Genomic DNA, 12,222 nt, shown 5'->3' with positions numbered 1-12,222 from the left:
CTCTGATATCCGTACCTGACTGGCAATGGACCTACGAAAACCGCACGCCATATCGCGCTCTGAACGCCAGGGGAAGAGCGCCTAACTCCACCCCCTTAGCCCCGCCTCCGCGCACCGGAAGCCCCGCCTGAGAGGGTGACGACAGCCAATCACCGGGCCGCATGGCTCGCCGCTAACCTTTGACCTCCTGTCGCGAGGGTGCGCGGGAAATCCCGAGTGCATCCGGAATCCTCTCGGCTTATGGGACCATGGCCACCTCTTCGGTGTCCAAGGTACGTGGATTGGCGCTTACTGGGGTCCCACCGTTCCCCCCCTATTCCTCTTTGAAGACCGGATGAAGCCAAGGTTACGTCGGTCTGGACTTCCTGGCTCGAAGGGAAGGAGCAGCGGGCAGACCTCAGGCTTCTTTGCCTCAGTTCCAACTGAGGCCGATTTTATTTGGGAAGCGAGGTTGCAGATCTGTCTTGTGGCGCCGCTAGGACTTTTGGATTGCAGTTTGCGGCGGTCTGATGCTCCCAAGATGTGCCCCCAGTCTCCCCTACTTTTCCTAACTTTTAATGTATGTCAAGCACTCCGTTAGGTACCCAAATAGAGATTTCCGGTAAGAAAGAGATTAATAAGCGGATGTTCATAAATTTTGACGTATGTGAACAAGGAAGAAAACTAGAAGAAGTAAGAGAAAAAGAAGAGGGGGAGGAACCTAATATACATTGTTAGGCATCAGCGAAGCCTTTTTGGAGAAAGTGACATTTTGCCTGAGACCTGAAAAATGAATTCAGGTTTTTCAGACACAGGATTGGGTGAGGGAGAGCAGAGAGGATAACATGTTGTTTGCCTTAGAAGATCTACATAAAGTGGCATATTAAAGATACTGAAAAGTCAGTATAATCAGAGGGTAAGGAAGGAATAGGAACATTAGGATAAATAAATATAAAAGTATCTCAGCCCTGTTTGTATGAGCTGGTTAGCTGGCAAGGGATTGCAAGTCAGAGTATAAGTGGTAAGAAAATTGCTGGGCAGGATGGCTAATGCCTATAATCCCAGCACTCAGAAGGCTGAGGCAGAAGGTTTGCCACACATTCGAGGCCAGCCTGGGGTACATAATGAGTTCAGAGCCAGCTTCAACTACATGATGAGACTATGAAAATAAATCCTAAAGTTTTATTGCCAAGACTAGTATCCACTAGCCACACGTGGCTATTTAAATTTGAATTACAATAAAATTAAACTTTAAAATCCAGTTCTTCAGTTGCACTAGGCACATTTCACACCATCACATAAAACCATCACTACTTTGCGGGTGACATTGTTTTTTTGGACAGTACTGTTCTGGGTCACGTAAATTTGTCTTTAAAGACAGTAGGATGTCCTTGAAGTTAAGTTGTCTGGAAATGCAGAATTTGTAAAGACTTTTTTTCTCCCTGTGCTCCAGTAATGGATTGGTGAAAGCTAAACTAAAGATTTAATTCTTGATTTTGTTTAAAATGGCCTATGAGAAGCAGTTTTTGCCAAAACTACATCTCAGAGTTAAGTATAATCCTAGGGTTTAAAATTTTGAAGCATTGAAGACTGTCAGTAATGCTTGGAGAAAATGCCATAAGAGGTTTAACTGTACTTGTGTTTTTGTTGGGATTCATACTGTTTTTGTTTTTCTGGTTATAAAATTCCTAAGTTTTGAGTGGCCTGTGTCATAATCCTATTGTTACAAAACATCTCTTTTTTTATGTATCTTGCAGAAAATTAGATTGCTGTTCCTCAGGAAAATATTTTTGATGTTAGCACATAAATGCCTGTATTGTGAGATTATGAAATATAGTGTACAATAGTAAGAGCCTTTAACAACCATTCATAAGTTGGCTGGCCTCCTTGATGTCTCCCTTCATCTCAGCCACCATCACCCGGTACACAGTTCAAAGTGGTTATATTCATGCTGCTATTGCTGCCTTATGCAGATCGTTCTGGGAGCTCTATCTTGCTCCCTTTCTTTACTGAATTTCTGGTTTATATGGAAAAGAGTGAGTGAAAAGTTTGTCAGGGTACCACATGGTTTTTAATAAACATATATGTGGATATCACATTGTGTCGCTAGTTGTACATATAAAATTATAAGGCAGAATTCTTAACTTGGAAAGTATAATCTAAAGGGGTACTTTATATATTAACACTATACTGAGATGACTTTATATTTGTATTTTTTTTAATCTTCTGTATTATGGAAATCTTTAAGAAGCTATCCATAGAGTATCGCTCTAAGTTTGGTAGAATACACTAGGACCAATAACCAAAACTAAATGTGGCCAAGAAATTGCCAAGGAAGTTACTTGATAAGCATTCATTCATTCTGCATACTGATTGCCAAGTGTATGTGTTAGCATTGTCCTAAATATTGGGGAAACATTTATAAATAAAATACAGTCTGTATTCTGAAGTTGCCCACAATGTACTTGGCGAGACCAATCTGTGATACAGTAATACTATGACAGTGATTTAAAACAAAGGGAAATAAAGAGATCTCAAAGAAAAGAGCATTGGGGAAGATTTCCCAAAAAATCTGAAATTTCAGTCCAGTTTTATTGGGTAAATGAATAAGAGCTTATCAGTTGAGTGAAAATGTAGGGTGAAACTGTAGCCTAAATTATGTTTCCTGTCAAGATCCTTCAAAATGCTTAGAGTTTAATTAATACTTTTGTAGGAATTGAATAATGGCACAACTAGGGCTGGCCAGATAGCTCAGTGGACTAACACGCCTGCTTAGGCAGAGCTGAGGGGCCAAGGTTCAGTCCCCTGGGTGCCAGCCCTGCCTCTGGGGTGTGCTGAGACAGGTGAGTGAGACTGGGCGTGATGGTGCATGCCTGTAATCCCAGCGTTTGGGAGGCTGAAAATAGGAGAATCACTAGGAGTCCATCTAAATAGTAAGACCCTGTAGACCCTGTGCTACTACATAAAAAAGTCACTATTGTCACTTCTTGGTCTTCATTTTTAATATATAGCATTAATGTTATTTCTCCTGAGTTTTATAAAAATGGAACCTTAATGAAATTGAATTGCATAAGCTTTTATTTTTTTTACCTGTAGCAGCAGGTCCCATAGTAAAACTAAAGGTCTGTAAAAGCATCCCATGGGAAGAAGGGAAAGAAATAGGTAGTAATTTTAAGATTTTGTAATGTGATTTCTTAGGACCTGAAAGAAACATCTCTCCACCTCTCCTTAAAAAAATCTATTCATAAACTATTTGGTTAATAATCTTTGTTTGCTTATTCCCCTGTCTTTTTTTTTTTTTTTTTTTTGTATTTAGTATAGGGTCTGCAGGGTCATACGACACAGATCAGATAGTGATCCTCCTGTTTTCAGCCTCCCGAATGCTGGGATTACAGTTGCATGCCACCATGCCCAATCTCAATGGCTGTGTCAGCGTGCCCTGGGGATGGGGCCAGCACGGCGGGCCAGGGATTCCATGGCTATTCTGACTTTATGCTTTTTTTCTTTCTTTCATAGGGCTGTTTTGTGTTTAAACCGAAGTTCAAGAAGAGAAAGATCTCTGTGCCAATAGGTAAGCTGTCCCAACATCAAATTTGTTATTTTTTGTTCCTCTCTGTCTTCTTAAACTTTAAAAACTAATTTTAACCTGGCTTGTTTACCACGATGATGTAAAAATTACATTCCAAAGCACTGGTCAGAGAATAAAGGTACACCAGGGTTATGTTCTCAAAGGGAATATAGACATATCTTTAAAAGGCATATTGGAAAGTAAGTTTATTTTGGTGGCTTATCTGCCTTTATCTACTTTAGAAGTAAAAGTCATTTTGTACTAGAAAAGCAGCTGGGGAGATAGTTTAGTGGAATAAGTGCTTGCTTGGCAAGTGCAAGGTCTTGAGTTCGATCCCTGGTACCACCAAAAAAAAAAAAAAAAAAAAAATCAGTTTCTGTACTAGAAAAGTGTATTGATGCCTGATCAAAGAATCAAAACAATTGCTGTTTTGTTAAAAAATGCTATTTAGTAATACCGATTTCTACCAATGGTAGTAATATAGAGAGATAATGAAATGTCTAGTAATATGTGGAAAAATTACAAGACGGACTACAGATGTGGATATATTTTCCAGTGAAAATTGTGTAAAAATTATTTGTGGAATAAATATGTTTATGAGGAAATTAGGACATGCTTAAAATTTTAGTGTAGCACCCCATTTTATGAATAAACTTGGCAAGAAAAAATATCATCATATGGAACAAATAATGGTTTTATTAACTACATGAATGTTATATAGGATGTCACATATTCCAATTTAGGAATCAGTGTTGTGTAAAAAAGTACAAAGTTGTGGACCTCTCCTCTCCTCTCCTTTCCTCTCTTCTCCTTTCGTTTTTTCTCCTCTGTCTCTGTCTTTCTGTCTCTCTCTCTTTCTCTTGGTAGTGATCAAACTCAGGGTCTTGTACATGCTAGGCAAGCACTCTACCACTGGGCTACAGCTATAATCCTTTTATTGTATTTAGAGACAGGGTCTTGCTAACTTGCCCAGGCTGGGTTCAAATTTGGGTTCTTCCTTCCTCAGCCTCCCACGTGGCTGGGGTTACAGGCATACATTACCTACCCCATCTAACTGAATCTATTATAGTAATTCTCCCAGGTTGTGGAAGCACACAGTTAGGGAATCATCTGGACTAGAACTAATTAAACAAGGAAAGTGATCCCGACCCTAATTAGTTCTGTGGCCTTAGCCCTACTGTTCAACCTTTCCCTAGGTCTCTTCTTCTATGAAGGAGAGATGGGACTGTCTTGTTAAAACCTTATTCCATGTCTCTAAGAGGTAACATGTAGAACTTGGTGTGTCTAATGAATACCTTGTGCTATCATAGACTACCTCAACCTTGTGGTTCTTGTTCAGGTATTCCTGTTTCTTGGTAGCCTGAGGGAAAGGAGGAGAAGCCAAGAATGAGCAGTAAAACACATTCTGTTAGGTCATATGGCCTTGCCTGCCTCACCCCGCCTGAGACTAAACAGGGTGTGGTGGTACACACCTGTAATCCCAGCACTTGGGGGGCTAAAAACAGGAGGATCACTATGAGCCGGATCTGTGTAGTGACCCTGTAGACGGCACTACATACATTAAAACAAACAAAAACATTCTGCTCTCAGATCTGCTAACTATTTTCCTATGGCCTAGATTCACTACCTTTTAATCTTTACTCCCTTCCCACCGGTTTGTTTTTTTTATGCTGTCATGCACACAGAGGTTTAACACTGTTCTTGCTCTTTATCAAAACAAAGAAATTTATAGATTATGAGGGGAATGGGTTTTAATCACTCATTGATCCACATAATCATTAAGAGCAAATTTAATCATTCAATCAGCCACTCAGATGGCTAAGAGCAGACCCTGATTTTTTTGTTTTTTAAATTCAACAGATTTTCTTAGAAGTCTCAGTAGCTTCCTGGGGTGAAGTAGGGGGAGTTGATTACAAAAGGACAAAAGGAAACTTCTGGTGGTGATGGAAATGTTCTCTATCTTGAGGGGTCAATATGTGAGGATGTACTTGTATCAGAACATATCAAGCTGTTAAAATGGATGTATTATATTATTTGTACATTATATATGAACAAAATTAAAATATTAAAACTGTCTTTTTTCATTTATCTCTAGATACCTGTGTAGTGATCAAGTTAAGATGACTTTATTTCTTCAAACAAATTGTGTTAATATTTGTCAGAAAGTGTTTATCATAGATTTTAATTGTCCCTATACATTTAATCACTTCGGGAACTTTTGATAAGCTACTCATCTTGATAAAACTGTAGATTTACATGTAGCAGCAAGAGATTCATTCTCCTGTTCCCTTCATGAAGGTGTTTTGCTAGTGGTAGTATTTTATTTTATTTATTTATTTATTTATTTATTTATTTTTTGCAGAACTGGGGATTGAACTCAGGCCCTTACGCTTGCCAGAGAAGCGCTTATTCCACTTAGCCATCTCCCCGGCCTCTAGTGGTAGTATTTTAAATAACTACGGTACAGTTTTATAGCTAGGATGCTGACATTGATGCAATCATCCCAGTAGAAAAATTAGGCTGTGGAATTAAGCAGATTTATATATTGCTTTTGAATAGCACAGTTTTATGAAGGAAGTAAACAATTTGAATACATAGAATTTTTCTGAATAATCACATTACTTAATCCCTCAGTATAAGACTACTAGCTAGACAAGAGCCTTCAAAGAGAAAATAATAGGGGCCGGGGAGATGGCTTAGTGGAATAAACACTTCTCTGCCAAGTGCAAGGGCCTGACTTCAATCCCCAGTTCCACCATAAAAAAAAAGAGAGAGAAAAAAATAATAAAATAATCTTATTGAGAGAGAGGGTAAAAAGTACAGTTTATAGTATGAATACACTTTTCTGCTAATAGAGAGAGAGGGTAAAAAGTACAGTTTATAGTAGGAATACACTTTTCCACTAACAGAAATGGACAATGATCTAGAGCTTTATACTGTTATAGACTTAGTCTGAAAGAAATTTGAGGCCCAGCATGTGGGTGCACACCTGTGATCCCAGCCCTTGGGAGACTGAGGCAGGAGCCATGACTTGAGTTCAAGACTAGCCTACATTACATAGCAAGATCCTGTGTCAAGAAAGAAGAAAACAACATTTTCTCAGTTCCTTACCTTCCTCTAGAAAAAGTATCGTAATGTTTATTGGCTTGGAAAATTGAGCAAAGGATGACTTTTAAATTATGTGATTGACTTATAAGCAACTTTCTCTAGTGTTGGGAATTTCCAGATTTGTTAGAAATAGTTCAAAGAGCTAGAATGGTGGCAGATGGTGGTAATCCCAGCACTCAGGAGGCTGAGGCCTTTGGGACCGCAGAGAGTTTGAATTACCAGCAAGTCTCTGTCTCAAAAACCTCCAAAATGGCAGAAGAAGGGGGCTCAACAGAAATAATTCAGAGAAAATTTTAAGTCTCATTTTTTGATTATTTGTGAGAGTCACATAACATGCAGTGGCATTGGATATATTAACAATATAATTATAATGAATATTGGTAGTATTTTTGAACATTTATTGTGTACTGGACTCGTCTAAGTATTTTTATGTAAAGTGTTAATTTGTTTAATCTTATATTGAAATTTTTTAATTAATTAATTTGGTACAAGGTCTCACTGCACAGCTCAGACCCATAGTGATCCTCCTATCTCAGCCTCCTCAGCACTGCGATTAGAGGCATGTGCTACCACACATGGTTTTGGTGGCCGCCACGGTATGGGGCTAGCACACGTGCAGTACAAGGGACTGAACCTGGGTCCTTGTGCTTGCCAGGCAGGCACTTAGACTGCTGAGCTATTTCTCTAGCCCCACAAGGATATTTTTATTTTTAATTATAATTAATTTATTTTGGCAGAACCGGGGATTGAACTCTGGCCCTTGCACTTGCTAGGCAAGCACTTATTCTACTGAGCTATTTCCCCAGCCCCAAGGATATTTTTATTGTACCCATTAAAATACATGAGAGAGTCAGAGATGATAGATAGCACCTCTGTGGAGGCTGGGGTGGAAAGATTTGCAAGATCAAGGCTAGCCTAAGCAACAAAACCCTGACTCAAAACAAAAAAGGGTGTTCAAACAGCACTTTCTCAGTTTCATAAAACTGAAAGTGACAAGAGCTAGGCTTTGAGCAGAACGTGTCTGAGTTCAGACCCAAGGTCTGACTGCTACTTAGCACCAGTCCTTATATTTGCTTAAAACTTTTTATGTTGAATTTTGGCTATAATGTATTCAGATTTGTTTATAGTTTTTAGTATTGGTAAACCTAATGGTATATAATTAGAATTTTGCTTTAGAATTTTGTTATGTTTTAAGTGTGTGTGCTGATCTAACACCAGTAGGTAATATTATAATGGAACTCTTGGAGAAATTGACCATGATTATACAACAGATGGAATAGGAATGAGGAAAACATCTACTATGTGGCATTTGCCTTCACTGGCTTCAATTCATGAAACAGATTAGATGCTCTGCACTTTGCCTGCCATCTGTCCCCTGACTTAAAGATGCTTGCGGATGTTCCTACGAGGAGAATTAACCCTCCCTGTCCTCAGTATTCTGTAAATGACTGCACAACCAACACGACAACTGGGCATGAAGTAGGGAGAAGGGCTGGCACTGTGTTGTACTGGCATTGTAGGCCAGGCCACGCTGAATTGGGGCCCGAGGGCACGCAGGAGGCACGCTCACAGCAGCGAGTGCACTTTCGTTAGCTCCTCTCAATGCCTGCTGATTTCTTACCGGCCTGACTGGTAAAGGACTGAGAGAGTCACAGTAACAGGATAATGTCTTACTGTCATTGTTCTCAGTTTCTAAGAGGTTTTCAGTAGTGTTTTGGTATAGCATTATTCAGCACATTAACGATTTCATCTTGATTGACACTTAACATTTTAAATTTGATTCTGCCCATTATCAATATAAAGTGATATTTTGTTCCATTTATGTCTACTTCATTGCTTTGCTTTGTCTATTAGTAATATTTTGTCTCCTGTTTTTGTTCACTTGCATTTGAATTTTGTAACTTGGCTCTTTATGAGTATCTTTAGTTGCATTATTATACTGCCTCAGTGCCTTGACTCAATTACAGATGTTTACCTTTCATGGTTATCTTGACTTTGAGGAAGAACCAGAAGCAACATGGTGAATAAGGTGGATGAAGATAAACATCAGTGTTTGCATGTGACAGAAATTGCCATAAGTGCTTGATCAGCAGGGGTGATGAAAAAATACTTTGAATGCTTAAATTTTTAAAAATGCATTAAGTAAAAGACATCACTATTAATTCTCTTCCTAGTAGTCCAAATAGTGACAAATATACTTACTTGGCTTCAAACATAGTTATCCATCATTCTTAACAATGCATCTTTTACTGAAATACACTTAAAATTTGGTCACTTCAAATGGGGTGTCGCATGCGTATAGGTGTCACATGCCAGTAGTCCCAGCACTGGGGAGGCTGAGACAGGAGGATCACTACAAGTCCAAGCTATGTAGTGAGGTGCTGTACTAAATTAATTAATTAATTAATTAATTGTTAAAATTTGGTCACTTCTTGTATGAAAGCTACAGTAATTTAAACAAGCCCGGATTGATATGAGCATAGAATTGAATTTAGTAGAACAGAATTTATGGTTCAAAAATAGTTCCAAGTTGGCAGAATATAGTTTTGCATAACTGTAATCCCAGCACTCAGAGGCCATGGCAAGAAATTACTGTGAGTTTGAGCATCGTGTGCCTTTGCAATGTAGTGATTTCAAGACCCTCCTGAACTAAAAAGTGAGACTTTGTCTCAAAAAAAAGGTCCAAGTGCACGTCAGTATTTGGACTGAAAAAGCATCTCCAATCAGTGGAGGAGAATATGGATTAGTCTTTGAGAGGGTCATGAAACAAAACATTTGCTGTCACTTAAAGAGTAGGATTATCCCTGTGTAACTTTTTATTATGTGTATATATGTTAGATCATGATGTAAAATGTGTTCTTTAATGTGAATCATGGTTTAAAAGTTCGCAAGCCATTGTAAATGAAAGATGTGTTACCAGAGGACATTTGGAGAAAACATTCAAAATAGTGTAGAAAATAATATAGGGTAAATAAGACAACTATGGCAATGGAACAATAATGTAAGTACAAAGAATCATTTGATAAGAATTGAAGGCATATATATATATATATATATATGTAGTAGCATATGAGACCATAGGATAAAGCAACTAACCGAAATATGTACATACTTAAACTCAAAAGCCATTAAATACAAATTGCTAGAAATTCAAAAGTAAAGGACAGAAATGAAATCTAAAATTTAAGAAATTTTAAATTTTAAAATGTTTAATATGGTCAAAACTAACAAAATCAAACACAAAGATTGTGGAATATTATGTTTTTTGATGAACAGAAAAATATTCAACTCCCATTACTTCTTTTGTGCCTTTGCACACAGTTTCTAGCTTTTACTAAGAAAAAAAAACTGACTTCTTTCTGTGTTTTTAGAGGAATATTTTAATAAAGGGAAAAATGAATCTGAAGACAGTAAACTTCGATTTGAAACTTATCACTTGATATGGCAGCAGATGAAATCAGAAACTGAGGTGAATATGCTTTTGTTAACCTTGCTCTAATTCTGTAAATCTTGTATCTGTTACTTTCCATCAGTCTACAAGAATACAATTAAAGTATAGGAATACTGGGTAAGTACAACCTGTAATGTCCTAAAAAAGCAAAACAAAAACTCAAGTTCTAAATATTAAGTGTGGCTTCAGGTACTGGAATGTACTAACTGCTGAAGCAAGGAGTATTTTTCCAATGGTGGCACTTGAAAATTATCTATTCAGTTAACAAGTTAGACAATTATGAAATAAATTATTTCTGTTTCTAAACTCCCTTCATTCCCTCATCCTCTTATCTAGTTACATTCTTATCTCTATTCCAGCTCTGAAAAATTTCTTCAGAATAGCAGGTTGGTAGATCTAGGACCAACATCTTGAGCTAACATTTTGTTTGCCCAACACATTGTTAATGGCTTTGTTTGTGAATGCTGTGGGAGAGTTATGTATTTTCTCATTTATTACCACTTCCTACCACTTTCACAGCTTTACCTGTAGCAGCTTTGTTGATTTGTGATTTGTGTATTCATGGGATCCTTGAAAGGATTTGAGTTTGATTTCTAGTGTAGTCCCTCTTCATATGACTTGTTTTCAAGATTTAGCTATTAATAATGCTGCTATAAAAATGGGTATGCAAATACCACTGTGGTACGATGCTTTTAAACTCTTTCTGGGAGATGCCTAGAGGAGGAGCAGCTAGGTCAAAACTTCTAGTTTTAGTTTTTTGAGGTGTCTCTTTGCTGGTTTGCATAGTAGTTGTACCAGTTTACACTCCCACTGCAGTGGAGAAAGGTTCTTTTTTCCCCAAAGCCTCACCAGTGATAGTGTTCTTTTTAGAGTGTGATGGAATCTCAGTGTTGTTTTAATGTGCATTTCTCAAAAGACCAGTGTCATTGAACATTTTTTCATGTATTGACCATTTGTACTTCTTTATCTGAGAAGTATCGATTCATTTCAAATACCTCTTTTTGGATTAGGTCTTTAAATTTAGGCAGCCTAATTAGTTTTAGTGCTGTATATTTTAAATGTTAGTCCTTTGAGCAGTAGCTAGCAAAATTGTTTTCTCATTCTATGGGTGTTCCTTCTCACTATTGGTGGTTTCCTTTGCTGTGCGGAAACTTTTTAAATTGATATCCCATTGATTCTTAGTATTATTTCTTGTGCAGCTAGGGTTCTTTGGCTATACCTGTCTGCAAGAGTTTACCTGTTTTTTTTTCTAAAAGATTAAATGTGTCTTTTAATATCTAGATCTTTGATCCACTTTGGTTGTAGTCTAGTTTATGGTGAGAAATAATGGGGGGTCTAGGTTCAATGTTTGGCATGCAGATAGCCAGTTTTTCCAGCACCATTTTTTTTTCTTTTTCTTTTTTATTATAATTTTCTTTTATTTTAAAGAGTAAAAACAAGAACAAGAAAAACAAAAGCAAAGACAGAAACAGGGTAACATGTAACAAAACATACATTACAGATTTTCAAAACAAGAATTGCTGATTAACAGTGATTGATATATTTTCTATTTATATCATCAAATCTGTTGCTCTGATTAACAGATATAATTATGCAAGATGGGACATATGATTGAATATTTCCACATGCTTTCAAAAAATCTTAAATTTTTGTTCTTAATTCTCATTTTCTTTTACTACTTTTTTAAAAAATTTTCTTTGAAGAGTATAGTAATAATTGATATAATGTTAGAAATGGTACACATTTAGAAGATCAAGATGATAGGTATTTCAAGCATGGTTTTAGTATTACACATAGCTGTCCTCAGTGTAGTTGCTGAGTTCACAGATATCAACATGGAGAGTTGGTCAGGGTGAGAATTCTACCCATTAACTGCTATTTTCAAAAACCTGACAGAAATTCTTAGGATTATTGCTTTATCCAACTTGTATACATACATGTGTGATTTTGCCCCTACCTTGTTTCCTAATTTTTTCTTCTTTCTCTCTCTTTGTTGTTTTTTTCCATAATTTTATTAAGAAACAAATAGCAATGAGACAGTTTCAAACCAAATTGGTAGGACAGTTTCAATAATTAACACATTGCATACATTCTTCCTAGTGGTTAATTGCTGTAC

General features: G+C 37.2%; 2 protein-coding genes across 4 annotated transcripts in view; one reads left to right on the top strand and one right to left on the bottom strand.

The window, feature by feature from the left end:
- Rars2 (arginyl-tRNA synthetase 2, mitochondrial) overlaps nt 1-99 on the bottom strand; it is a 71,764-nt gene extending 71,665 nt beyond the window's left edge. For 2 of the 3 annotated variants that reach the window (XM_004628297.2, XM_023711989.1), the window contains exon 1: nt 16-99. In XM_004628297.2, coding sequence (XP_004628354.1) covers nt 16-51 — 36 coding nt within the window. In that variant the 5' untranslated portion in view covers nt 52-99. The remainder of the gene's footprint in view (nt 1-15) is intronic. The other variant, XM_023711991.1, reaches the window with a different exon arrangement.
- Nucleotides 100-193: 94 nt separating this feature from the next.
- The window catches only part of Orc3 (origin recognition complex subunit 3), a 76,324-nt gene continuing 64,295 nt past the window's right edge, over nt 194-12,222 (top strand). The window contains exons 1-3 of the mRNA XM_023711933.1: nt 194-272; nt 3,496-3,550; nt 10,027-10,124. Of these exons, the coding sequence (XP_023567701.1) occupies nt 249-272; nt 3,496-3,550; nt 10,027-10,124 (177 nt within the window). The 5' untranslated portion in view covers nt 194-248. The remainder of the gene's footprint in view (nt 273-3,495; nt 3,551-10,026; nt 10,125-12,222) is intronic.

The sequence above is a fragment of the Octodon degus genome, unplaced genomic scaffold (assembly GCF_000260255.1).
Source record: "Octodon degus isolate 3935 unplaced genomic scaffold, OctDeg1.0 scaffold00022, whole genome shotgun sequence".
Classification (NCBI taxonomy): domain Eukaryota; kingdom Metazoa; phylum Chordata; class Mammalia; order Rodentia; family Octodontidae; genus Octodon; species Octodon degus.
This window is presented reverse-complemented; position numbering and strand designations above follow the sequence as displayed.